The sequence below is a fragment of the Scleropages formosus genome, chromosome 1 (assembly GCF_900964775.1).
Source record: "Scleropages formosus chromosome 1, fSclFor1.1, whole genome shotgun sequence".
NCBI lineage: Eukaryota > Metazoa > Chordata > Actinopteri > Osteoglossiformes > Osteoglossidae > Scleropages > Scleropages formosus.
Genome location: NC_041806.1, coordinates 14,793,813 through 14,820,931, shown reverse-complemented (window position 1 = coordinate 14,820,931; position 27,119 = coordinate 14,793,813). Strand labels below are relative to the sequence as shown.

Below are 27,119 nucleotides of genomic sequence, written 5' to 3'. Positions count from 1 at the left end.
CAGAAGGAACATGGCGGCTGTGGAGAGGCATTTCTGATACTCTGTGGGAAATCTCGCTTCGTTGCTGACTTCTGAAACGCGCACGTGTGAGATGCTCCCCCTCCTGAAGGCCCTGACAGCCACCGCCGCTTCATGGACGAGTGAGAGCAGCGCGAGGAGCCACGGGAGCGCGAGCAGGAGCTGCCGCGTTCGCGTGCACAAACACGTCTTTAGGACTCACAGCCCCTGAGTTCTCAGCGGGCCGTTTCGCTTTTCCCTCAGCGACGCACGGCGACATGGCCGAGCGCGGCCGCCGACAAGGCACCACGGACGTGGGCCGACTGCGTGAGGAGCAGGAGAAGGTAAACGGAGGGACCGCGGAGGAAAACGGGAGAACGAGGGAGGATGGGAGCGCACCACGCGCATCCTGCGACCCCTCCCCCATCTCGCGCTCGCCATCTGCCTGCGCGCCCCCGAGTCGTGCGGCGCTCGTCTCCGCACACTTTCACCTGTTGTTTCACACTATGTGGGGGATGAGGGACGGAGGGTGTCTGGGTGTCGGAGGCGCGTGCAGAGGGAACTCACGGAGACTACACTTTCTGGAAACTTCCTAGTCACGTGCTACTCTCCCCGCCGTATGGGGCCCTCGTGCGCAGCCGTGGTGTTGGATGGCGAGGGCGAAACACAGTATCTTCTGTTCTTGATTTAATCACTACATATTTAAAGATATCCGCGTTATTTAGCAGTAATTTAATTACAATCTGTGTACAATTTTCTCCACACAGCACGTGCAGTGTGTCACACCTGACTGTGTTTTTTTTTCTCTCAAAAAAACTATTTGTCTTCCTGTACCATGGTACATTTACATAATTGGTTTAGCTGACACGTTTCTCCAAAGGAACATACCGTGTTAGCTACTTCCAATTATTTTGCCATTTATACAGCTTGGTACTCTAGTAAAGAGCAATTTTAGGGTAAGTACGTTGCTTGGGGGTGTTACAGCTGGAGCGGTGAGGCTAGAACCTTCCTGCTACCTTTCATTTTGGATCAAAACTTTACACAAAAGGCAGCAGCTCTAACCACTACACGATCAGCTGCCCTAGTTTGGTGTACTAGTTCACATCTCTGAATTAATGAGAGAAGCTGACCCTATGACTTCACACAGTACATGATTATGCTGCACGTCATACCATACAGTGTACCTCATACCCTACGCTTTACCCTACAGTGTAGGTAGTTAGCTTGGTTGTTTGCTTACAGCCTGTTGTGCAGCTCATCAAAGGAATCACTGGGGGTGTGAGGGTGCAAAAAGCTGCAAAATTAAAAGTAGTGAACTGTTTATATTGTCTCTTGGTGGTGTTATGATAGACAGGGTCCTGCAGCCTCTCACACTTCACAAATTTCCCTGTTAGCTGATGGGTAACCTCTGTACCACAGTAAACTTCACCTCGCAGCCACACCTGTGTGTGTTTTTACTGACTTGGCTGGAATCATGTGACCTGAGGTAAGGTGTGGCAGCGAAGCTCAGGTGCAGTATGAGCAATATCGGACTGTCATCCTTTGTTTGAATACTGTGGTATGTTGTCAGAAAGCTAGCTGTGTAAAAACTCAAAATCTGCAGTGATTTCATTCCATATGCCCAGTTTGGCGTAAATGGCCCCTTCCTTATTGGTGGTCTGGTTTCGAGGTCCACTTGCACAATGGTAGCAAGTGTATTTTTGTTAATTACTACGACAAATAATTTACCTTGCATGGTAACATTTTAAAAGAATATAAATTGAAGTAGAGGTAAAGTTATTTGTTGAATAATCTTCATCAGTGTCAACATTTCCAGTGCACCAGTTAATTTGAGGCACTAGGCTGCATAGTGGTTAAGGAACCAGTTATAGAACAGGACATCTCAGAACATTTGCTGCTGAACCTTTGACAAACGGTACTGAATCATTTTGGTGAAAATTTCTAGATATATATATAATATGGAAGAGGAAAGGTAGGTAGGGTTAGTTTGTGTTGAAGATGGTATCTCGTGCGATACCAAAACGTTTGCAATAAAATTTGCAATGAAACCTTAGTCCCAGTGCATTTTAGTAACCAAACTGTTTTATGTGTACAATATTCTCAATTTAATAAGTTACTTTGCAGCTAAGAAAAAATGGACACTGAGGTCATTGTTTCCTCGAGAAAGCTTCTCTGTGATTTTTGGGGCAGCAGGGGGTGTAATGGTTAAAGCTGTAGTCTTTAATTCAAAGGGGCTGGATTTAAAGCCGCACTCTTTCTGTAGTAACCCTGATCAAGGTACTTATTCTGAACTGATACAGTAACAATGACTCTGACGTATAAATTACTAAATCAGGGTAAGTAACTTAGTGTACAAACCATGCTGTAAGTCACCTTAAAGAAAATTGATAGATTAATAAATAATAATAATTGTGCTCCTCTTGCCAACCATGTAGCAGCACGATGAGTTATTGGTGCAGCCAAGCAGAAGATTCGTTTTCCTGTCCTCAGCTCTTTTCAGGAACCTCTTCTGTTGTTGCACATCGGTGCTGCACATGTCAGGTCCTTCCTTTGGTGATCAGTCTTTCTCGATGATGTCACCAAAGGTCACATCTAATCACCATATTTTGCAATACCCCCCCCCCCTTCCATAACATGGGCCACGGTTTCACTGCCCTGTGTTCTCATGGGTCCCTTTCATAGGGGCCAATAAGCAGTTCCCAATGCTGATGAACTCCAATAGGTAGTAGCTGTAATCCAAGTTACCCGTACCTGTGCCGACTGCAGTGTCCTCCACTTTGGTCAGTGCAGTGCCTTGATGTGAGTTGCTGTGTAAAGAGATGTTCATTTAGATACGAAGTCAGAGCCCCGCACCGTCAAACTCATTTGTTGCACAGGAACAGACGCGCAGAGAACAAAGATCTCATTAACGGGTTTTTAAATTGTGATACATTAGCATGTTCTGTGAAGTACGTTGTTTTTTCCGTTCTTTCATTCAGGACCAGGGAGTTCAGGGTAGAACTGCCTCAGCAGCTGTGATCTGTAGATTAAGTGCAAGTGAAAGTTGACGCTGCTGATCCTCATAGGTCTTTTGCCCTTGAAGTTTTCTTGGCATGTCTCCCCCTGTTGGCCTGTATGGGGAACTGCATCCCAACTTACATTCTATAAGGTCCTGACCTCTGATCGGGGTGTCATGGATGTTCAGGAAACTATCCTGTGAATTCTGACGCTGCTTTTGGATTGCTTAGTCTGGTTTGCAGTTGGGCAAGGTCTCAGCTTGCATGTCCTTCTGTGGTTAGGTGTTGTCTGCATGCTGATTGTCAGAATCCCTCAGAGATGTGCCTTGCAAGCAGCTTTCTGGCGCTGGGTGTAATGATGAGAGCAGCACAGGACACGTTTAATTCTCTGTGTAGGAGCTGTATGATGGGAAAGGTCACTGAAGCATACAGTGCAAAGTGATTCTGTCCAGCAGGTTAGGGGGCTGTTCAAGGGCTGGACACCCGCTTATTTTTCTCCCTGCGGACACTGGAGCTGTGCTCCCGACTGACCTGTTTCCAGCCCTGCTGTCAGACTCTCCTCTTTGCTAGACGAGGCGGAAGGGGTTGTCCTCAGTGCTCCGGGACCATGAGTCTGTCAGCTGGTCTGGGGGGACGGAGTTTGCCCCGGGCCAGAAAAGAGCAGCTGGCCCTTCTGGCTGGCAGCCTGGGACGGCTTCGTTTACAGCCTGCTGGGAGGAGAATGATTGGGCTTCTTTCGCAAAGCCTTGTGGGGTCACATGGATGAGGGGATAAGACCAATGCTGAGGAACTCCCACTCCTCAGTCCTGCACCGAAGGTAAATGTGGAAGGAGGGGTAAATCAGCTTACAGTGCGGTTTATGTGTGAACACACTGCCCTCTTGTGGCCACTCACAGTACTGACTCCGGGTTTTACTGAGCTCTGGAGATGAGTGGTGAACATCTGCCTTACTACTAACCATGGCGGAGCTACAGCACATGCGAACACCCGCTTCATTTTCTGCTTTTGCTATTCTTTTCTCAATTTATAGCCTGCTCTTTCTTATGGAATCCATTGCGAAACATTGCTACGAATAAAACGAATGTCCATGTGCTGTGCCATTTAAAGCATTTGTGCAGGTGTTGAAAGGTGTGTTTCTTGGCATGGCACGGCTGACGTTCCACATTAATCAAAGAGAAAAACACAAAACATCCCTGCAGTCCTTTATAAGTAATTCTAAAGTGGACTCATTTACATAAGCAGTGTAATTGTTGTGCAAAATGTACATTTTTTGGTATAGTACAGTGAGCATTTGAACATATAAGTGTTTGAATGGATCAGTTTCTTTAAGTTGTCCGTAAAAACATCTGTGTTGTTGTGTGTGCAGTGTGGGAGACGCTGCCACAGCACTGGAGAGTGGCACGAAAGGAGCCAAATGAGCGTCACGTTCCTCGAAGTCTTTGTTTTAGGAAGGAGTGCGTGTCAAACGCGAGGGCCGTTTCCTGTCAGTCCTGTCTCCCGTGTGCCCCCCTCCATTGTAATTCCTTTAATTAAAGTGATTTTATTCACAGGCACACAGCTGGCGTCGGCTACTTTCCATTAGGCATCTGAGTGGCCGCCTTGTTGGCACGAGGACCCGCTCAGAGACCGCTTCCTAGGGAGCACTGTATGTCTCCCTCCTCCCGCCGCGTCCCCTCTGAGTTTGTTGTGTGTTGTGAATTTATTAATCATTGATTTTAATGCATGCCTCTCGATGGAGACGGCCACCCGCGCATTCATTAATGCCGCCGTCCTCATTTCACAGAGCAGCATTTAGGAACAACGTGGGCTCTGCTGGGCTGCAAGAGCATTTGCGTGGATAACACACCAGAACACACAGTGTCAGTGTGTGTGAGGGGCCTGTGCCCAGCCATTATTTGTGTATTTGGTGAAGTAAATGTGTGTTATAGATAGTGGACTGTTCTGTGTAGGTGGAAATTAACAGAAGGGTCAGAATGATGATGTTGCTTATTGAGGGGTAAGTAAACTGACAAGTGTTCACATGGTTGACTGTAGCAGCATGTGGTACTTACACAGTACTCACACAGTACTCTTTTATACTACCTGTACTCAGCTGAGCCCGAGCGGTACACCGTGTACTGAACCTATGGCATTCAGCTGTGTGTCTCAGCATGGTGGAAACTTCACTTCTGAATGAAGTGTGTTGTTGAAGCAAAGTGCTGATGTGAAGTGTGTAAAGCATGTGGGAAGGTGAAGAATAGCTGCAGCTTTCCTTTATCCTCAGGAATCAGGGAGAATTTACCTTCCGCTGAAATTGCCTTCTGTTGATAAAGATTAAATCTTATATTGAACATATGGTTGAGGAACCTGAATGGATTTAGGATTTGAATGTATTTATATTAGTATCCCTGTTTTCATTTAAGAAAAAAGAAAAAGAGGGAAAAACATAGTTTGAAGTGAGTGGCTGGTATGTGTGCGCGAGCGCGTGGCACAGAAGATAAAAGCTCCCCCGTAATCCTTATTGACACGAGGGACGCAGGGAGACGTGTAGAGAGACGCGCAGCTCCATCCGAGTCTCGCCGCCGTGCCCCCCGCGAGCATGTCTCCTCCTCCACGCTCGAACCGCGTCTCTTAACGGCAGAGATCCCCGGGCAGATTGCATTCACCACATTGATTAGCGCACAGACTGCTCAGGAAGAGGAATGCAGCGCCAGAACAAAACTTGTTTTTTCATTTAAACTAAAGAAAGAGGGAGCGAGCGAGCCGGAGCCGCCGTGAGAAGCTCAGAGGGTTTTGTTAGTTGCCCGGGGGGAGGGAGCCGGTCTCCCGACGCGCTGACGGCAGCGGAAGGTGAAGCTGCTACTTAGACTTTGTGGAAATCCACAAGATTGGAGATGAGGTGGCCAGGTTGGGCATTAGAAAACCATCCTGGGCTCCCAGAGTCGCCCACGCTGAAAGCCCCCGTCCTTAGAGGAAAAACAGAAAACACTTTTTATTGCTGTTACTGTCCTCTTGTAGCATTTGTGGAAACACTGAAGACAAAATGTGAGCATGAATAGGCGGAGGTTCGAAGACATGATTGGATGAACCCCCTCATGTTGCACAGGTGCTCACTCTCTCAATCCTGTGGTGGGGGGTGGTAACCATTGTTGCCATGGCAATGCCAATATGATGATGGGACACCCAGCATTTCGTGGACAGGGTTCCTCGTGGCAGTTTTCAACTGTCCACACATGGGTTACACCCTGATTCCAGAACATTCCTAATTCTCTTCTGTGATAGAAGACCTGATCACTTGGAACATACTCCAACCAGACTACTACGCTCCTCCACCTCTGCCTGCTTGGTTGTCTGACACAGAAAAGGTCAAAAACACTAAGGTTTTCGATCCTGGCTCCGATGTGGTGGAATGAGTTCTCCTTTTCACTCAGAATTGCTGAATCTCTCTCTACATTTAAGAAATGTCTCAAAACTCACATCTTTTTAACTCACTTCTCCCTGATCTTGTAAGTGTATGATCAATGTGTGTTTATATTTAATAACTTTTTGATGATAAATTGTTGAATAATGGGTAAACCTTTATGCAGCTACTCATGTGATGTGTACTGGTTCATATGGTGCAATGTGATAAATGACTGTACTGTAGAGCTTGTCTGCTTCCAGATCTCTTCCTCTGTTGATGTGATGCACTTTTCATGTTTTTTTCTTTGAGATGTTCATCGCTTTGGAGAAGGGTCTCTTGAATGCATAAATGTAAACGTTCTTGAGTGAAACCCCCTTCCGTTACTCCACGAGTGACACCGAAGTCTTGGCCCATGTAGTTAAACCCATTAGCTAGATTCTGCTTCCTTTTATCTTTCACTTGGCCCATCTTTTTAAATGAAGTTACTTTTCATCATAGAGGTGTTACGAAACCGCTTTTACTAATGCTATGACTTTTGACTCTGAAACGAATTGCACGCAGCCATAGTGATGACACGCAAAGTCTGTAGTGACTGAGCCAGATTCGAACCCATATCTAAAACCATAGCCCGGGAGCTGTGAGGCACCAGTGCTACCCCCTTGTGCCGTAATGCCTGCACGCAGCTGTCTGTTGGGCAACTGTAGGGGCAGCAGGAACACGTCCATGTTCGCTGCGCTCTTCCATTCTGTTTCAGTCATCGTTTGAAGCCTTGCACTTAACTGTCAGCGCACCGCCGGGTGAGGGATTAGAGCACATATAAATAGACCCCATTGATTTGGCTAAAGACTGCGCCAGCTCATTGTGCAGACGGAAAATCCCAATTTAGACATTTGAACAAAAAAAGAGAGAAAACCAGCGTTCATTCAGTCGGTAATCCTTCATATGCCATGAAATCGAGGGAGTCTTATTACAGGCGGCTGATTAAGTCGCTGCTGTGTTTTGAAACAAAGATGACGCTCGGAGCTGTCATCGCAGGCTGCCATGCCAGCACGTGCCCGCCGGGTCTTGCGTTTTGGTCCTGGAAGCCTCTCCCTGCGCTTTTTTACACATTTGTCAAGGTATTATTCTGTGTTCATTTGCTTAGAAAAACCTTCCAGCCAAAGCAACTTGCCTAGATTACGTTTTTCTTTCTTCCTCCGCTTGATTCGCCTGAACCATTTGGGTCGAGTGCTTCGCTCTGTGGGGCTGCCACAGGGCCGATGAATCCCAGCTGGCACTCCGCTTGAACCTCCCACCTCGGTGTAGGCAGCACAGGTCTTTCACCCCCTGGAAATGATGGCTGAGCTCATTTAAAAGTGCGTCCTCACCTTACAACACAGTTGGAACCAGAAGTCTGTTTATACCTTGATTTGTTTGTAAATGGACTGTTGCTTTCATCACCAAGTCACAGTCTATAGAAGGGTACTGATAACAGATGTCGCTTTCTTAACTCACTGGTTAGGTTCACTAAAAACCTCAGATGGGGTTGTTGTAAATAAAACATACTGTGTTAGACTTGTTTTTATGAACTTAAAGCAACATTAAGGTTTGAACTGTTTTAAAATGACTGAAATTAATAATGTATGGTCTCCACAAACTCAATATTCAGTGCCGATTTCTGAATGGTTCCTTCCATAAAAGCGTTCATCTTGTCATTTATCACTGATGCTTCGGATCAGTAGACGCGAGCTGTAAACACGGTGGAAGTGAGTTGAATTGAAGCCGTCTTCTACCCCTACTCCAATTGGGTGCTCTTTACTGTGCGAGAATGTGAGAAAAATTTAATCGTAAATAATTCATTGGGAAAATACTCCTGTCTTTATAAAAATTCATTAATGAAATTTAACACAAAGAGCGTGTGTGTGTGTGTGTGTTCCTCAAGGGTTCGGTGACCAGTGTCCACAGGAGCAGGATGCTGACACAGGGGGCCGAGATTCCCTCTTGCTTCCTCTTTCTCTCTTTTTAAATGTGTATCAGAGTGGTTGAGAAACTCCTGACTGGTATTGATCCGGAATTCAGAGCGCACTGTCTGCTGGAAGCTGGCCTGTTCAATACTCCCTGACCTATCGTGCATCCGGAGGAAGAAAATATGGATCATAATTCTGCTGGTAGGGACAGAAGGGAGGGGGCTGGTGTTAATTGCGTCACGTTTGATGAGGAAGTGAAATGTTTCGAACCCTGTAATGTGCTTCCGTCGCACCTTGGGTGGAGGGTGCATCCTGGGAGAGCAGCCATTGAACCTTTTCTCAGATTTTTCACCCAATATCTGTAATTTTTTTGTGTGTGTTAAAAGAGGAAGAATAAACCCTTCCCTGATGTTTGAGAAACAGTCGATGTATCGCCTTTAGGCTGAATACTGTGCAATCAGTATATAGAAATAACCGATAAAGTTGTCTCTCACATGCACAAGTGAATTTAATGTCTTTATTCCTTCCACTCCCCTAGGAGTTCTCTGCAAGAGGTATCTGGATGGTCATGGTCAGTTATAGTCACGCAGAAAAACTTGGTGCACTGTGTGGCCTCCTCACCCAGTGTGCTCCTCGTTGTCCTCCAGATCTCCAGTTTCCCTGATGAAATGCGTGTTTCGTTTTGGCCCTAAATATGGTTCTGCTGGCATTTCCCACCCTCCCCCCGTTCTTGAATCAACCCTTTATTATTTATTACTCCTTTTTCTTTGTCATGCTTGCGAACAGCAGCTGAGGTGCTGTTCTGCAGCCCAGAAACCAAGCTGACTGCTGTTGGGGTGCAGTGTATCCGTGCGGCATGTGCTGTGTTCTCACGGGCCATCTCGTTTGATGACAAGGAAGCGTTGTGTGACACCATCAACAGCCCAGTGCACTGTTGTGGTCTCCAGAAGCTTGTTTCGACGCTGGACCAATCCAGCTAAGGTCTTAGGGCAGCTTTTTGTTTATCTCTGCGTTGTGTTTACACTCGACTTGTCTGGGGCGTCAGTCGCCTGTTGTGTGTCTTCTATTTCTATGTGTGTCTGTGCTGCTGTGGCCTCCTGCACTATCCTTCATTGCCAATACATTTACGTTTATTCATTTAGCGGACGCTTTTCTCGAAAGTGACGTACATCTCATTGAAATTACAATTTGTGTATTACATTAGGAGAAAGACGATCATAGTTGCAGACGTGTGACTCTTAAGTTTGTTTCTTTCTACAATATGAACTAATGTACATCACGCAAGTAGCTGCATAAAACTTTATCAGAATATCCACGATTCCTGATCACCTTCCTAGTGATTTTTTTTTTTTTTTTTTTTTTTTTTTTTTTTTTTTTTGGAGTTGCAAATCAACATTTACGTTACATTACAGGAGTAGCTGCGTGAAGGATTGAACCGGGCATCATTTTAAAGTTATAGTGCGTGAACATTTATACCTTACATGAACTTAAGAGATCATGGGCGAAGTGAGTCAATAAAGTATCTCTGTTTGTATCTCTGTCATTACTCTGGTTTAATTGATTAAATGATTTGCTTACTTTAACGGTAACTTGTAAATGTTGATTTTGTCACTCTGTTTTGTTCTTTTTTTTTTTTTTTTATCCTAGGTGTAGCCGTGTATCTTGCTGTTCTGTGTTGTTGAGCTGTTGTGTGTCAATTTCAATCAATATCTGTGTCTGTCTGTCTGTCTGTGTTTGTATCTGTCTGGTTTCCCCAGTTGGTACATTGTTAACTCCGATAATGCACACGGTGATACCCGTTTGAGGTTTGTCTCTTTTTCTCAGTACAGCTGCCTTCTATCTCTATGAAATAAACCTGATGGTTGTGAGAACTGTTGTTAACTGTTGGGAACCTGTCAAATCCCACCATGTATGTTTTCAGACAACGTTTGGCTTCAGTGCGAAACTCCTTCACACATCTGTCCCGCATGGGCGCTGCACGGTGGAGAAATATTTTTGGTTTCAGGACAGAGGAACAAGCTTCTAAATGTATGTTTTGTGTGTGTGTGTGTGTGTGGGGAGTTTTTAAGTGTAAAAGAGACTGTGACACTAAGAGACAGGCCCTGTCCGCCCTCTCAATAACCGCTCTTGTTATCACTCTCTCTCGATGATAGGTTGTGAGCGGCTGCGAAGGGCAGATGAAGCACTGGTGAGTACGATCCGAAACACTCAAAGGCGTTCATCTTCATTTATCCACTTCCACCAACCTTGAATTTCACCCGCTTTTATCCTGCATCCTTTAATCTTAAAATCAGTTATTTTTTGTGTTCTCTCCCTCTCTGTCCTGCCCTAATGCGATTCTGGCCAATTCACTTCCTGGGTGTTACGAGGTATTGAAAAATGGAATTAAATTAAACTTGAGAGCTTTGAACAAATGTGAGTGCTCACGCTCTTTTTAAACGGCCCGGATTGCTGTAAATCGACGCACGTTTTTCTGCTTCGGTCCTCCTGCGAATGGAGCACTTCAGTCTGTGTTGTCTGTCCTGTGGCTGCCGGTTGCTCAGAAAACACGCCGTGCTGGGAATGACTTTCCCAACACTCCTTTGTAACTCCCGAGTTCTCCTCATCTGGTCTGCTTTTTGGGGGAGGCAGCGAACATGCTGTGGTTTTCCTGAAAATCCTGAGATCTCGCTCGGAGAATAAAATGAGAAATAAATGTTAATTTAGAAGATTGATATCAAGGTGTTGTGGCACTGGAGTCAGAGATGAGTGGAAAGATCCAATAGATGCAGCCATGTCGTTTATTTAATATTTCAAAACTTTGCATTGACAAAGGGCTGCAAGTGGCCTAGTAGTTAAACCTTCTAGTTTGAGGTCCTGGGTTCAAATTCCTGTTCCTGCTGTAGTACTCTTTTGGTCAGCGTTCTTACCCTGAACTGATAGAGTAACAAAATACACTTTTGTATAAATGGGTAAATCAGTGTTAATGGCTCAGTGTACAAACTTCACACTGTAAGTCACCTTGGAGGAAAGAGTCAGATAAATGAAGATCGGTCTCTCTCTCTCGTTCATTCAAAAAGCAGAAATTTTTTAGCAGAGCCCTAATAATTTGTTTAGACTTTGTCATGTATTTTACTGTATTTTGACCCTAAACTTCTGCCTGTACTCAATTTTATGAAACTCTGCGTCGCATCTGTGAGGTTTCAGAATGACAACCTGGTTTGTTCTTGAACGTTTACATGTTCCTTGTCGCCTTATTAATCAATGGGTTTGATTGGATTTAATGATTGGGTTTAGGTTCGGGTTCAAGGTTTTGATGGCATGAACTGGGGTAATTTGTTATGTTCTGAGATTTGAGCCTGTGACTTTCTGACCTGGACCCACTGCGCCACTTCTCTCTGGTTACTGACCTTCTGGCGGCGCTGATTTTGTCCTGCGGCCTGTGACGCTCACGCTCTCCACCCATGTTCCTGGCAGGAGCAAAGTGAAGGCCGACTACGAAGCTCTTCAGGAGCGCCTGCGGACACTCCCCGACAGACTCTCCTACGACGTCATGGTGCGCCCCCCCCATCAGCCACCGGCCCCCAAGGCGCTCACAGCACACACAATTATCCACTTCATTTGAGTTACCGTGGTAATGGATCTCCCACCACTTCCTATCAAATGGGTGTCGGTAATTGGGAGGCATATTACGGGTGTGAAATCTTGACTGTGCCCGTGACTCCATTATAAGTGACCCCCACCTGACCTCCACCCCCGACTACAAGTGAGATCGCGGCCCTCCACGCACTTCGCGCCCCATCATCTCTGAGCGAGCAGCAGGAATGTTTTTGCTATCAAAGTAACGCTTTGTCTCTCTCCCCTCCCTTCCCTCTACACCCTACCCTGTACCCCCTCCTGGTCTCTTGCTCTCCCCGATGACAGGTCCCATTCGGACCTCTGGCCTTTATGCCTGGGAAGCTGGTCCACACCAATGAGCTCACGGTCCTGTTGGGGGACAACTGGTTCGCCAAGTGCTCTGCCAAGCAGGCTATGGACCTGGTGGAGCACCGAAAGAAGCGTGAGTGTCTGTGGAGTGGAGTCTGTGGGTTCTCCTCACCTGGCAACCATTCTTTCCCTGCAAATGCGATCAGTCGGTTTTCGCTATAGAGCATAAATTGTACCATACGGGAATGAATTATATTGGATTGTTCCTGAGACCAGGCTACACAACGTGTCCATCGGATACCTCCTCAGTGTTGATGAATCACTCCCAGCATCCATGAAGGGTCTCGCACCCATCTCTTTCGGAACCAGTTCTCTGCTGATCTCTTCATACTACATAAATGAGTCCAATACCATGTGTCACAATCACCGCTCTACTTCGTATCAGTTCTATATGCAGCTACTGCTGTAATATGTGCTCTAAAGTGGAGGCTGAAGCCGCTCGTCCTCAGTGGGGTTGCGGCGAGCTGGACCCCAACCCGGCAACGCAGGGCGCAGGGCAGGAGGGGGAGGGGACACACCTAGGAAGGGACACCAGTCCATCACAAGGCACCCCAAGCAGGACTCGAACCCCAGACCCATCATTACTACAAAAATGAAGCTGAAAGCATGAGCTCACACGGTGAACATATGTCAGCCATGTTTTCACAGATTACTGAGGGTCTCACCCCCCCATCGCCACCTCGTGTACTGTCATTTGCATTGGACCCATTTTTTGTCTATCACAAAAGCGAATCCGTTTAAATGTTTTTATTATTTGTGGGAATACATTGGAATAGTGGCAGGAGGAGATTTATAGCATGTTACCATGCATGTGGGAGAAACATTACCCATGGGAAAACTGTGGTAAGACCAGCAGTTTCTTGCTGAAAGTATATATGTGTGTGTGTGTGTGTGTGTGTGTGTGTGTGTGTGTGTGGAGTGTAGCCTCTCACCTCCGCCTTGGGGGGTTGTTCAGCTCCTCCCGTCCCCTGTGCCCCAGAGCCCGCGACACCTCTGCACCTGTGTGAACGGCAGGTGAGGCCTCCTCAGCTTCGCACTCCAATTATGTTGTGCCATCAGGGGCTAAATACTGTGCTTAGCGCCTAGCGACGGCGGGAGGTGTTGGAGCTGTGGGCTCCCGTAACAGCAGCCGATCGTAAGAGGAGTCAGCGTGCGTCTGCCGACCCCCAGACTGCCGCCTGGCCATGGTAATTTGGGAACTGAGTCACCATGCAGCCAGGGCTACAGGAGAGGGGTGCTCTTCAGTAGGACCTGTTTGTATGAACCCGCCCCCCCCGGCACCAGCAGCGCGAGAACCGTGAGAAGCGCGAACTCGCGACCAGCAGGTGGCAGCGCAGCCTCTGTAAATCAAGACACCTGTGAGCCATTGGGCTCACGCCGTCTCACGGAAACACCGGTGATGGGGGGTGGGAGGTGTCACAGAAATGTGGCGATAAGGGAGCAGGGAGCGTATTGTTTGTCGCGTGCCGCTGTCAGGGTCGCCATGAGTCGCGTCTGGGAGAGGAGTGCTGCACTTGGCAGCAGGACGCCTCTGTGACATCCCCAAATCTGCAGCGGATGCTTGCGCGCGTTTAGCCGAGTCCCTTGGCCATATGTGTGTGATTAGGGGAGATGCTTCCGCATTTCTGTGTGTGTGTGTGTGTGTGTGTGTGTGTGTGTGAGAGAGAGTGAGTCTGTCTGAGCTGTGTGTTAGAAAGCCTGTGTGCTGTATGTGTCTGAGATGAGATGGAGCTGTGTGCACATCATGTTGTGCCCAGTGTGGAGGTGGGAAGTGTCTGGAGAGCCCAGTGAAACGCATACATTTACACCATTTTTGTATGTGTTTTGTGCGTTTCCATGTACACACCCCATCGCTGCGCTCCCTCCTTCCACAATTATTGCATTTGCAATTTGTTGTTGTCACCACCTTAAGAAATGTCAAGGCTTCATTGATCTGAGCTGGAATTTGTACCCAAAGTGACTTTTTTTTTTTTTCATTTTTTTTAAGTGTGGATATACACACACAGACACATGTACGGTCGAGGAACAGCAACCCAGCGAAGCACAAACATGCGGCGACCTCGAGCCCCTCGTCGACCCCTCCCCGCCTTTAACAAGTGGCGACGCAGCCTGGCGCTGTCGTGTGATCATGCTTGGATGGAATCTGTCAAACAGCTCCTTGAGTTATGAGGCTGTCTGTGTCTGACCTTTCCGCAATCACAGATATATGACTTAAGGGCTGAGATTCGCCATGGCAACGGGTCCAATTTGCCGCCGTGAGAAAAGGTCTAATTGTTGCAGAAATTTAATGATGTAGAGCGACATCAGGGGCTGTGAGATTTTATGAACTGTTTACGCTATAATTTTCTTTTGTTAATGCATTCGGGCTTTAACCCTCCCACCGCCGGCGCGCGCAGGGCAGGGGGGAAAAAAAAAAAGGCGTCGCTTTCCCGCCTCTGCCCTCTTTGGTCACATCCGCCAACTTTGATTTTCTTTTTTTTCCCCTTCCAATCGGGCAGCTCTGTCCCTTTAAAAAAAAAAAAAAAAAAAAAGTAAGCGGTATCGCCGGGGCGATGTAGACATCAGCGATACACTCTGCAAGGTCAAATACAACTGAGATTAAAATGTCTAATCAGTTAATTTGTTTTATTGAGGAGGGCCGTGGTGTGATTGGGGCGCAGGGAAGCGGGGAGGGAGGTCCTGTTGCCGATTTCTGCGCCTCCGTATTTTGACTGCTCATGCCGAGTAGAAGACTGGGAATTCAGTCCTAGAATGTTGATTAATCTTGCAGCGTCTTTTTCTTTTATTATTTTTTTCCCCCTACCCCCCGAAATTCACTTTCCGTTTGCGGCGCATTGATAGAAGAGTGATTTTATTAGTTGCTGAAATAGACTTATATTTTATCTCATTAAATATTCAAAATAAATTCAGCATATTTGAGATGTTCATACATATTCAGTTTCTGTTACAAGGGCTGGAATATTTTGATTGAGTCTGTACAGCGTAGACATTTGAATTTCTTTTTGTCTGTAGCTAATTCCATGAGTTGAATCACAATGGATTTGTTTTTTTTTTTCCAGCCCCCCCCCCCTTGCTATGATATATCTGCAGTTGTCTTTGTTTGAAGGCTTATATGTAGTTTAACTTTCAGAAAGTATTTCGTATACCTACAAGGCACATGAAAGATGCACCGTGAAAAGACAGCGTGGTGCATTTTTACAGAAACAAATTAAAATGTGCTTCGCCTTCTGCCTGCGAATGCATCAAAAGTGACCTGAAACGGAAGTCATTCTGTTTGTGAGGATGTTTTAGCACTTTATTTGCTGTGGTGGGGCTTTGACATTTATCAAAAGCCCTGGTGAGAGTAGGCGGTGGTGGGAAACAAGGTAACCTTTAAAAATATACAGATTGAGGAACATTCATTAGCTAAGACTCTAACTTAATATTTTACCACACGAGGCATGGCCATGCAAGCCGGGGGTCTGTTTTCTTTCCTTTTTCTGTTCCCCCCCCCCCCCCCCCCCCCCCCCTTTTTCTTTTTTTCCTCTTCTGCTCTGGGAATATTCAATCACCTGCATAAGAGGTAAATTGCGCTCTGTGAATGTGACCCCATTAGATTGGGCAAAGAAGAGGCGCTGCGTGCTGTTTGTTTTCCTTTAAGTTGTACGGAGCGCTCCGGGCGATGATTTATTAGAGCTGCGAGCCAAATGACCATGATGAAGTGCATTTCCATTTTAAAAGACTTTACCGCTCAATCTGTGAAGTTGGAGAAGAAAAACAACTTGTGCACGGGTGACCACAAGAGGAGGAGGAGCAGGGCCGCTTTGTTGACTTTTTTAGTTAAACTTGGATGGATTCATTCCCTCTGTGTACATGGACGGATTTAAAATGCTTTAAGGCAGTGTGCAGTGGCTGTTTGACACTGAAACGCCTTATAGGGGGCAACTGGTAGCATAATGGATAGAGTTGCTGCCTTTGGATCAAGGGGTCATAGGTCTGAATCCCACCTCCAGCTGTAGTACCCCTGAGCAAGGTACTTGCCCTAAACTACTCCAGTAAAATTACCCAGTTGTGTAAGTGGTTAACACTGTAAGTCGCTTTGGACAAAAGCGTCAGCTAAATGAATAAATGGAAATTTGTGCCCACACGGTGGCCCATTGGAGGATGTGTGCGCATGTTATTGCGTCATCAGCTGCCACGTGTGAGGCTTTGACTGTGCTGGTTTTTCCTGGGCCCGTTTGCAGTGGTTTTCTGACAGAAATCGGCAGTAATTGCACCACCGTGAGGAGTCCTATCTCATCTTGGATTGGCACCAATGAGCACTCAGAGGCTCATCTGACCGCCTTGGTTGTCCATGTCAACGCACGCGTGCACACCTCACACAGGCACTGCATAGTATGCGTGTATATGATCAGGGCTGAGCAGGCCTTCGTCCGGGAAGGTTAGGAGTGATTGATTTTGAAATAAAAATACACCTGTCTGCCACTGCAGGACAAATACGTGCCACTAATTACTTGTCTAACCTAAATCTCCCAGTGCCAGATGTTGCTTGAACGCTGCGAGACGGAGACAGATTGCCCGACGTGCTTTTAGGCAGCGCACGCATTTGCGCGTTTTAATCATCTCTGCCTTGACCGTATTACGCTTGTCGGCATGGGCCGAACGGCGGGGACATACACTAGGTCTCAGGTAGTTTCAGTTGTTCTCAGCTCGTCCCAGTTATCAGAGGGGCTACTTTTCAGATTCCCACCCTGTCTCCCCCCCCCCCCCGCCCATGTCCCCAGCTCCCCACTAACCCACTCATTTACCTCTGTCCCCTTCTCCACATAGATGTGAAAAAGGTGCTGGATGACCTGGACAAAATGATGAAGAGCTTTCAGGCCAGAGTGGGACTGACAGAAGACCTGGAGGAAATCTCAGGAGTAAGTTACCATGGCTCTGAGTCAAGAAACACCCCCTCACGGGCCCCTAGCAATAACTGCAGCCCCCCCCCCACCCAGTTTGTCTCCATCGCCCCTCCCCTCAACCAGGTAGGTGATGGCTGGCCCTTGCACGCTATAGTCATCAAACAGTTGCTCTGTCCCCCTCATGTCACCCCTCCCCTGAAGCCCAAACACACACACTTCTCCCTGACTGTCCATATTTGAGTTATACTTGAGGGGAAATTATGCCTAGGTTACACAAACACCTTGCCTTTGCCCACTTTGAGAGACAGGATAATAAGTTGGGTTATGTATTTGCACTGCATAATGTGTGTGTGTACACGCACGTACAGCAGAGAATAAAAGTGTTCTAATGGGCGCTCCTGGAGCAACCCCACTCGGAGCTCCTGGCGATGCCATTTACACTGCATCAGGTTGAAGGCCATGAGGGAGAGGGGGTGATGCTCACACCGGCCACCTGCCTCACCACAGCCACACCTTCACCCCTTGTTTGCTGTTCAGGGACTCAGCACAGTGTAAAGTCATACGATGGTGTGCTATGCTGTGTTTGCAGAGCTCTGGTACTCCCCCTTAAGTGGGCAACGTGGTGACACAGTGACTAACACTGCTGTCTCACAGCGCCTGGGTGGTACAAGAGGATGTGGGTTCAATCCCCATTCAGTCTGTGTGGAGTTTGCATGTTCTCCCTGTGTCTGTGTGGGTTTCCTCCTGGTGTTTCAGCTTCCTGCCAAAGTGCAAAGACATGTTGTTCAGGTTCACCCATAGTGTGTGTGTGTGTGTGTGTGTGTGTGTGTGTGGTAGTAGTGTACACTACTAGCATTGTAAGTTACCTCAGTGAATAAAGTATGAGCTGATAACACTACATAGAGTTTGTTGGAAGTTGCTTTGGAGGAGAGGGTCTGTTAAATGAAGAAATGTAAATTTGTGTGTTACTGGTCTGGGGACCCCACAACCTTTTGGGTGCCAGGCCATTTCCTGAGTTGTCTGTCCCCCTACAGGGAAAGGGCAACTATGTAGACATCAGAGAGGAGGTGGAAAATGAGGAGATCCTGACCAAAGGTAAGGGGGTGCACACCTGTCCTGTCCACCTGCTGGTAAATAGCTTGACCTGTGGCTCTTTCATTCACTTCTTTATTCAAAACCACACAAGGGCAGCTACGTGGAAACTTTTTAGAAATCGCCTTCAGTCTCCATATCTACACATTAGTGCGCTAACTTGGCTTTGGATGGTTTCTGCCACGGCGACACGGCTCCCCTCCCCCAACCCCCCTGCCAGGATCGTGCGCACTCTGCATTCAAGGTGGTTTCCGTGGCAGGGGGATTTTCAGGCCATCAGCAAATATTTATAAATTTCTGCTCATTAGTCACGAGCTCCTGCGTGGGGCAAAGGATGACTACGAATATGTTAGGCCGCCGTGTTTGGCTGTAAACTCTGCCTTGACCTTTTCCCGAGGCCGTCCGTGGTCGCATCACATTGAGGTCCTGTCCCATGGCGCGCTGCGAATCTGTGGGCAAATCAAAGGGTTCAGTCGTGTGGCTGGCTTCTCTTGCCCCAGCCCCCACGGTGTCACCTGACAGCCCACCTCCCGCAGCAAAGCTTCATCTGCCTGTCACAGATGGCCTGTATATTTCACTTTTAATGCTTCGTGCGGGGGTTTGGGGTGCTGACCATTTATTTTCTCGCTTGTGCTGATTAGTAAGTCGGAGCTGTCAATACAACAGTAATGAATGATTTGGGCAAACTTAAATTGAGGTCGTAATACCTTTTTATTTTTTTATTTTTTTTTTTGCAAATACTTTAATATTGCTAGCGTGCATTTTTACTTTGAATGCAAGCGATTAATCAATAATTAATTTGAACTGAGCGTATTGATGTGTAAGCAAGACGTGCTAAACGTTTTACATAAATCCCCGGTTTATTGCAAAGGTGGTGTGAGCTGTAGGTGCTGCCGTCCGTGTCCCACGAAATGTTGTGTGATTGAGGCTCGGTTTCCCTTTGACAACGATGGCTTCCCGTGATCTTTCAGCTGCTCTTATACGACGTAACACACCTGGAAATTCGGGGTGGGGGGGGGGGCTGCTAAAAAAAACCCTGAATTGATATGCATAGTAAATTGTTCAGGAGTCATGATCCAAACATATCTCTCCTCCGCGTTGCTTCTTCGCAAGAGTTCTTCTTGGTTCATTTAGTCAATCGGTAATTAATATTCTGTGGAGGCACTTAACGAGCAGAGAGAATGCATGTTGTTGATTATTTGCCCCTAATGAGTGGGACTCCCCTGTAAACAACCAAGTGGGTGTCGTGTGTGCGTGTGTGTCTGTGTGTGTGTGTGTTGTCACTGCAGGTAAGAAGCGAGTGGCGCACACACGAAACTCCAAGCCCAAGGTAGAAGATGTGCTGGAAGTGAAGGAGCAGGAGGGAGGAGAGCAGCACTGCCCAGGGATCCTTACTGAGGAGGAACTGTGGGCCAGACTGGATGAGCTGGAGGAGCAGGAAGAGCGCCTGGACGAGCAGGACAGGTGGCAAGGACCTCCGAACACACTTGCTCACACTCATCCGGGCAGGCAGATTGCGTGGCGGTCGGAGCCCTGACTCACATCTTCTTATTCACCACCTTCCACCTGTGTCCATCCCAGACGTCACGTGGTATGATTCAGGGGAACCTGAATTCTCTTATCCCCTAACTTAACATTGTGTTAGTCGTCCCCTCCCTCACAGGATAGTCCTTCTTTTTGCACCTTTATAACCTGATGACGCATCTACCAGGGACCAGATTATACCAGGACTGTTTGGGCTGTCAAGTGGACAGCGGAAGTTATGATGTTCAGCTGCCAGTGGTCTCTCCTCGTGCAGCGGTGAGGACCTGGTGAGGACGGTTGATGGGCTGTGGAAAATGGAGCACAGTTTGGAGGGCAGAAAAATCATGAGAAATTCACATGCGAGCTTTACGAATCCGACAGTTTAATATTACAATACAGGCAATGACATATACCCTCCAGTCAAATATTCCCGGGCCCTCTATTTCACTTCATAGCCTGAATAAACGGTCGCTAGAAATATCTACTAAAATATGTGTGCTCCTTAATAATGTATCCCAGCCTGAGCGGTTTTAAAAATAGTGAGAATTAGCAGACAATGCTGTGATCCTCTTTAAGAGCTTTGATGAGGGAGCCAAAGACCTTTTTCCCGGTCCTGTTTATCACACCACTTCCTACATCATTGTTAAGGTGGCCCTCAGCAGGTCCATACATCATTGTTTGGTTGAACCTCAGCAGCGTGTGCACCGCACTCACTTTTTCCTGTGCCTCTGTTCCCCTTTGTGTTTCTTATGTTTTGTTATTTCTTTTAATTCCCTACAGAATGTCTGATGGCCTGGATAGAAACGGCGAAGACACAACATCCTCGTCCTCCTCGGAGGAGGAAGACAAGGAAGGTGACGGCGTGTGTCTGTCCAATAGCCATCATCGGAGAGAGGGCTGGTTGGAGGTGGTCCCTGGCTGCCATGGCGATGGTGGCAAAGCGGAGGATGGCGAGGAGGACAGCACCTGTGTGCCAACCATCTACTTCTCACACACGGTGGAACCCAAGAAGGTGTGTCTGTTTAGGGAGAGTGTTGTCCCTTGGCAGGCCTCCTCGAGATAGCCGCCACCCTCTGCCTCTCTGCCGTACCTGGGCCATAGTACAAAGCAGGCAAACTAAGGGCAGTTAAAGTATTACGAGGATGCTGGCAACCCTTGTGGGTTTTGGGATGGACGCAAGTGTGGCATGAGCCCGCCTGCTGTCCCTTGTGTGTGCCGCATTATTTTTAATAACGCATCTGTCCGCGCGGGATGCCTTGGCTGTGTAGCCCCCCTTGCACTGCCCGCCCTTTGATGCCATGGCACACAGAGCCGCGTGTTGGACTTCGCCAGCGCTGCCGCTCTGCCCCGTTTTCATGTGGTTGCCTAACGATCTGGCACCCCTAGAAAGGTAAACCATAATTTGCTTTAACTGGTGCCTTTAGGCAAAAAGCCTTGTACGATTAAGTGGTTTTCTCTTTTTTTCCCCTGTGTTCCTCACAATATTGCGCCACTGGGTTCTTCACAAATGCCGGACAGATTTCATTTCAGTTTTTTTTTTCTCTTTTGTGCAGTTTATTTCTTTATTTATTTATTTATTTTTTTAAAACAACAGCGCATGGCACAGTCCTCGGTCCCTGTTTAATTCGGCTCAGTGTGGTGCGAACTTCCCTTTTATTCTCATTTGCTTTGTGAGCTCTCCCGTGAACGGGGATGTGACTGAACACAGTTCTGTTAGCTGCTGGTGGCTGTGCAGCCGTACCCAAAAACGGCGCCGGCTGTGGGGACAGAGCCACTCCGAACGGGAACATCAGCCACGGACACGGCCCAGAACACGGTGCAGCAGAAACACTGGCTGCTTCAAACGGGTTTCAGTCATTAAAAAAGAAAAAAAAAAAAACTTTAACTTTTTTCTGGATTTGGAAACTTCCTTTAAAATCTGTTATTTGCTCACTTTATGTAACACCCCACTTCACTGGTGCCCCCAGTGTAAACATTGAGTGCATCTTCATGAACGCACATGTCTGTGACGGCTTGGAAGGGCTGCTGATGTTGATTCCGGACGCAAAGCCAGTTCCACTCAATGAGTGTGTGGAGGGATGTCATTAGCATCAGAACCTCACCCCCCGTATCTCATTTTTTTTACACTTCTAATCTCCTTTTCTGTTTCCCCTTTCCTCTCCACCTCTCCTTCTGTGCTTCCAGGTGAGAATAAACACAGGGAAGAACACCACGCTGAAGTTCAGCGAGCGCAAGGAGGAGGCCAAGCGCAAGAAGAGGAATGGAAGCACCAGCGGTAACGGGCAGACACTCGCCGAGCGAGTGAACATCAGGACTCCTGCTGACATTTACAGGTGAGCCTGGAGCCCAGCCCTCCCCCGGTGTCCGGCTTTTGTTTTCTGACATGTTGGGTTAATATAAACTGGTGTCTTGGAAGTAAAAATGTGGAAAACAAACTAGTTGATGCAAGAGCAATTTATAGTTGGCGTTCTGTAAGATGCCAAGTCAGTGAAGACAGGAAGCAGGTGATTCATTCTCAAACTGTTGAATCAAATGGAAATGAAATAGGGAAATCGCAGTAAGAGTTCTCTACTTCACCACCACAGGTGACCAGCTCACCTCACCCCCAAGGGCCCCAAAATCAAACACCTATCAGTTCTCAGTTTTGTCGCCAGTGTAGTGGAATGAGTTTCTATGTCCCTCAGAGCTCCTGAATCCCACCCATATTCAAGAAGGGTCTCACACCCATCTCTTCCAGAGTCACTTCTCTCTTTATCTCCTGAAGTCTTTGTATTCCAGTCCTTCACTAGCTGTTCAATGTTCTCCTATTTGCTTGTTGCTTTAGCAGATAGCTATTGTAATGTGTGCGCTAAGGCAACAAACAAATAATCTATACTTAAATAACTGTGTATGTATGCCCTCTGTTGTTCATGCGCTTTGGTTTATTGCAAGTTGTACATCACTTTGGAGAAAAGTGTGATATAAATGTAACCGTACATATGAATTAAGTTGGACACAGTTTGGGTGTGACACTTTCTGCAAGACGTAGAGTGGCAACATATGTAAGTCACAGAGTTGCGATTATTCCCTCCTCTGTTGTGAGTTTATGGTAAGAGGTGTAACGTTAATGGCAGGAGGAGACGTCATTCACGTCAGCTGCAGGAAGTCCTTCTGTTGGGTGTTCATATTACCATATTCATATCACACCAGGCAGTTTGCTCTTCTCCAAACTACATGTTGGTAATGCTCAGTAGTGGCACAGACATCTTCACCCAGCACTGTGAAAATGATGTAAAATGCCATGAAAGTACTGCAATTTCAAATGTCTCACTGGAGACCCTTTTGCATGTACTACCTGTAGTCATACACCACTACACCATCAGCTTTTACTGTGTTCTGGTGTTTTCTGTTCTGTCCACAGCAGCTCTGCAACTCCATCTTGATGTGATTTGGTTGTGGTGGCCCTTGAAGGGGGGGGATGTTGCTGAGGAAGGGCAGGGCAACTTCCCGCTACTTTTCTGGAGCCTTAGAGCAATTGTGAATGAGAGTGGGGCTGTAAAAACTGTTACAATCCTGCTCTGGATGGAATGGGGCAGAGCAGGGATGTGAATCTTATTTGCTCCCCTCTCGTGTCATACACCTGCTCCATTGGCTCGGAGGTGTGCGTTGTGTTTACAGTGGTCTCCAAAGGAGAGCCGTCAGAGACTCTTTGACTGAGTGGTGTTCTCCCCCTTTCCCTCTCTTCCTTTTATGCGTGTAAAATAATTCCGCTTTTTAGGAGAAGAGGATTAAAGTGGGTAAAGAAAATGCAATATGCACACATTAGGCGTCGGGAGTGCTTGGTGGGCCAGGCACGGCGGCGGCCCCAAGCTCTACTGCCCCAGGGGGAGCCGCTGGGGAACTCCCTCAAGTTCAGCCCGGGGAGGTCTTTGAGCCGCACAAGCTCCCCAGGGGGCCTCTCCAGGCCCCTAATGGAGTCGATCGTGTCTGATTTGGTACATAAAACACAGCGCCGTTGGCCTTGGGAAGCAGCGTGTTGGTCTCTAAGCTCCCCCCCCCCCCCTCCCTGAATCAGTACATGACTACACTTGACAGCAGTGCTTTTAGCACTGAACTTTATAGCTCATCTTTAAAATCTGCCTTTAGCTAAAGGAACGAGTGCTTGTTGCCGCTCGTTTAATGTATTTATCCAGTCGGATAAACGGCGATTACCCGGCAGGGAGTCCGTCGGAGCGGAACGTGAGGGTGCTGTGGGTCGCGTGGAGCTCCCGCCACAGACGCCATAACGGCCCCTGAGAAGCATCTTTGTTGTGGACGTGTGCCTGAAATGGGGACGGTGCTTTGAAGGAGATGATTGCAATGTGAAAGACTGATGGGTATTTACTTTAATAAATGTGTCACCACTATTTAAAATGAGCATTTGTGTTTCTTACGTTGGCTGAACGTGATCAGATTTGGGAATGGAAGCTGGAAATTGGGGCCCAGTGAAGTCATCGTGGAAGCTGAGGAAAGGAAAACATTGTTGTGATGAGCATGTAAGCGTTTTTATTGTGGACGTGATCCTCTCACTTGATTTCATAACGTGAAGATGAAGTGTTTAATTTAAAGGTGGCGACCGGCTGAGGCTCAGTACAACAGGCCTTTGATTTGCCATCTCTCTGTGTCCTCTCTTCACTGTCCAGACCCCGTCAGTGGCCATCTTTGATTCCGCCGCTCCGCTGGCTCTCGAACACAACGGCGCCCTCCTGCTTGTTCTCCTTGGCGTACCTCGGCAGCCTTGTTCGTTTTGCTTGTCTGTTGTTCTCTTAAAAGGACGCAGAGGCTGAAAGGCTGAAGCCCAGGCGAAGCAAACATGGCCAGAACCTTGTTAAATAGCGTCGTAGGGCTGGGGATGCAGCATTCCGCGTGCACCGACAAGCGCCCGAGACCCTGGGAACCTCGGGGGGGGGTTGGCTACTGAACGGTTTCCAGCAGCGCCCGCCCCCCCCAAAAACAGGTGCCGTGGCTGACCTTGGCAGTGCATTCCCCAATGCCTCAGTATGCGCTGTGTGCTGTCGTGGCGCAAAGCGACATGTTGCAGGCTGCCATGTGCCCTGGAGAAGAGACCTGGGGAGGAGCGGTGGTGGAGGATGGCAGGAGGGGTCAACAGGGAGAGACTCAGCTGATTGTGGGGGAGTCGAATGCTGGAACGCAAGTGTGTTGCACTCCCAGATGGACATACCTGTATACACGTGTGTGTGTGTGTGTGTGTGTGTTACAATGAGACCTGTGAGATTTCTGAAGCTGTGTGTCTATGTGCCGTGTGTCTACCTGTGTTGTGCAGCCCATCTCAGCAGTTATAATGTTTGATGCTGGGTGGGGAGGGGGGAGGGTCAGGCACTCGGTGCGGGGGGCAGCAAGATGCAGCTGCAGGGAGTCAGGCGTGACCACATGGGGCGGAACACGGTTTCCACGGCAATGGGCGCACAGGCCTCATCAGTGGGCTCCCAGCTGGCGGGGGTTGGGATGCAGGTCTTGGCACATGGTGGTAGGGGAGAGTTGGCATCTGTGCAGGCTTGGCTTTTAGCACGAGGAGGGCGGAGCATCTCTCCTACCTCCCTCAGAGTGCTGCTGTTCTGATTGGCCCACTCCTGCATGACATCACCACCGTTCACCGCGTTCAAACGTTCCCCATTGTTTGGCCTTTGCTATCGGAGCCTTTCATACCAGAACCAGTGTTTGGGTTGAACTTGCTGTCATATGTACCGTGATGATGGATACAAATGATCTCTGTGATAATGGTACCTGACCCTCCTCCATCCAAAGGGTGTTTGTGGATGTGGTGAACGGCGAGCTGATGCCCAGGAAGTCCATACTGAAGTCGCGCAGTCGTGAGAACAGCGTATGCAGCGACACAAGCGAGAGCAGTGCTGCTGACTTCGAGGAGCGCCGCCCTGCGGGCCGATCACTGAGCCACGATAGCGAGGCCACGCACAGCGACACAAGTGAGGGCAACCCCGACGAGGGCTGTCCACCTGGACGGGCCCCCCACATGGCCAGCCTCACGGAGGTGAGAAGCCGAGACCGACGCTCTGCCACTGCTGCCTTTCGTGTGTGTGTGTGTGTGTGTGTGTGTGTCTCTCTTTTTTGTGTACAGATGTGTTAAAGATTTCCCTCCATTTTCCAATTTCTGCACTTACTCATGTAGCGGACTTTTTTCTCCTACACAACTTACTGTACTAAGCTACCTACAATTATGTATTTATAACAGTGTTTTTTTTTTTTTTTTTTTTTTTTTTTAACTGGAGCAATTTAGAGTTAGTACTTTTCTCAGAGTACCACAGCTGGAGGTAGGCTCAAAGGCAACAGCTCTATCCACACTGTGCTATCAGCTGCCCGTTTCTGTGTTTCAACAGGCCTTTTCGGGGACCGTCATTGAGAAGGACCCTGTGTTGCCATCTGCTATTCCCCACCTGACCATTGCCCCCCCAGCATTGCCAACGATTCCTGAAAGGAAGTCAGAGGAGCTGGCACCTGAGGTGGCCCAGGACCCCCCGAAGAGAGTCTCCAAGTTCAAGGCTGCCCGTCTGCAGCAGAAGTGAACGTGCCCCCTCCCCCACGCTCTGCTGCTTTTAGCTTTATTTTCCACTCTTCCCCTTTGCAGAGCTGACTGGGTGATGTCACTTTCACCACTGCCCTGTGGCTCCACCCTCAGCCCTTCTGTTGAACAAAAGCCATTTTGTTTGTTGCCTTCATAGATTTTGATTAGTTTCTTTTCTTCTAAGAGCAAACTGCAGCAGTTACCGTGTTCAGATTCCATATGCAGCTGTGTGTGGAAGATGTGTTCATGTTCAATCCACAGTTGAAGATCCACTGACACGTGGACCTGTCTGTGTCAACGTCCTCCACAGTGGACAGGCTTAGTCTTGTCCTTCTGCACATGTGACCACAGGGGTGTCCTGGAACCACACACACATTTCAGGCGAGTTTAGGGGCAGCACTTTGGGTGTTGTTAATGTGCGGGAAATGCTGTAGAGGAGCTGCTTCCGTTCTCATGATTTGGCTTCTATTTTCTGGGGAAAGTAGACTAGGAAGATGCCAACGGTCCACGCCATTCTATCTCTCTTCCTTTCTCTGCCTGCATTCTTCATGTTACTGGGTTTCAGCAGCCACTTCCTTTGTGTGCCGTACTTCCTGTGCCACACTGGGCCCAACTGCTGTAAATATGGCGAATGGAAATAAAGACACTTTTTGTGAAGTCCTTCTGCTTGGAGTTTTTCCTCTGAGTGTTGGAGCTTAAGATGTGGTGCAGCAAGACCCATCATGTGTGTGTGTGTGTGTGTGGGGTCCCACAATCTGATGAATCATGTTT

At 47.9% G+C, this 27,119-nt stretch overlaps 1 protein-coding gene across 2 annotated transcripts; it reads left to right on the top strand.

Annotated features, from left to right (window-relative positions):
• uri1 (URI1 prefoldin like chaperone) lies at positions 1–27,119 on the top strand. 2 transcript variants are annotated; one of them, XM_018758176.2, is made up of 11 exons: positions 1–341; positions 10,475–10,509; positions 11,778–11,856; positions 12,225–12,360; positions 17,097–17,188; positions 18,208–18,268; positions 19,555–19,729; positions 20,570–20,801; positions 21,974–22,122; positions 25,574–25,817; positions 26,164–27,119. In XM_018758176.2, exons 1-11 carry the CDS (start codon positions 276–278, stop codon positions 26,347–26,349), a joined length of 1,455 nt encoding a protein of 484 aa, XP_018613692.1. In that variant the 5' UTR covers positions 1–275; the 3' UTR covers positions 26,350–27,119. The 2 variants fall into 2 exon arrangements, with proteins under 2 accessions (XP_018613692.1, XP_018613693.1); XM_018758177.2 differs by lacking the exon at positions 1–341 and adding an exon at positions 9,839–10,126 and having other exon boundaries at positions 10,243–10,509; positions 26,164–27,118.

Coding starts and splice junctions, on each gene's coding strand:
- uri1 (XM_018758176.2), top strand. CDS start 276: ATGGCCGAGCGCGGCCGCCGACAAGGCACCACGGACGTGGGCCGACTG. Junction 11,857..12,224: donor GACTCTCCTACGACGTCATG/GTGCGCCCCCCC, acceptor CCCCGATGACAG/GTCCCATTCGGACCTCTGGC. Junction 18,269..19,554: donor TGAGGAGATCCTGACCAAAG/GTAAGGGGGTGC, acceptor TTGTCACTGCAG/GTAAGAAGCGAGTGGCGCAC.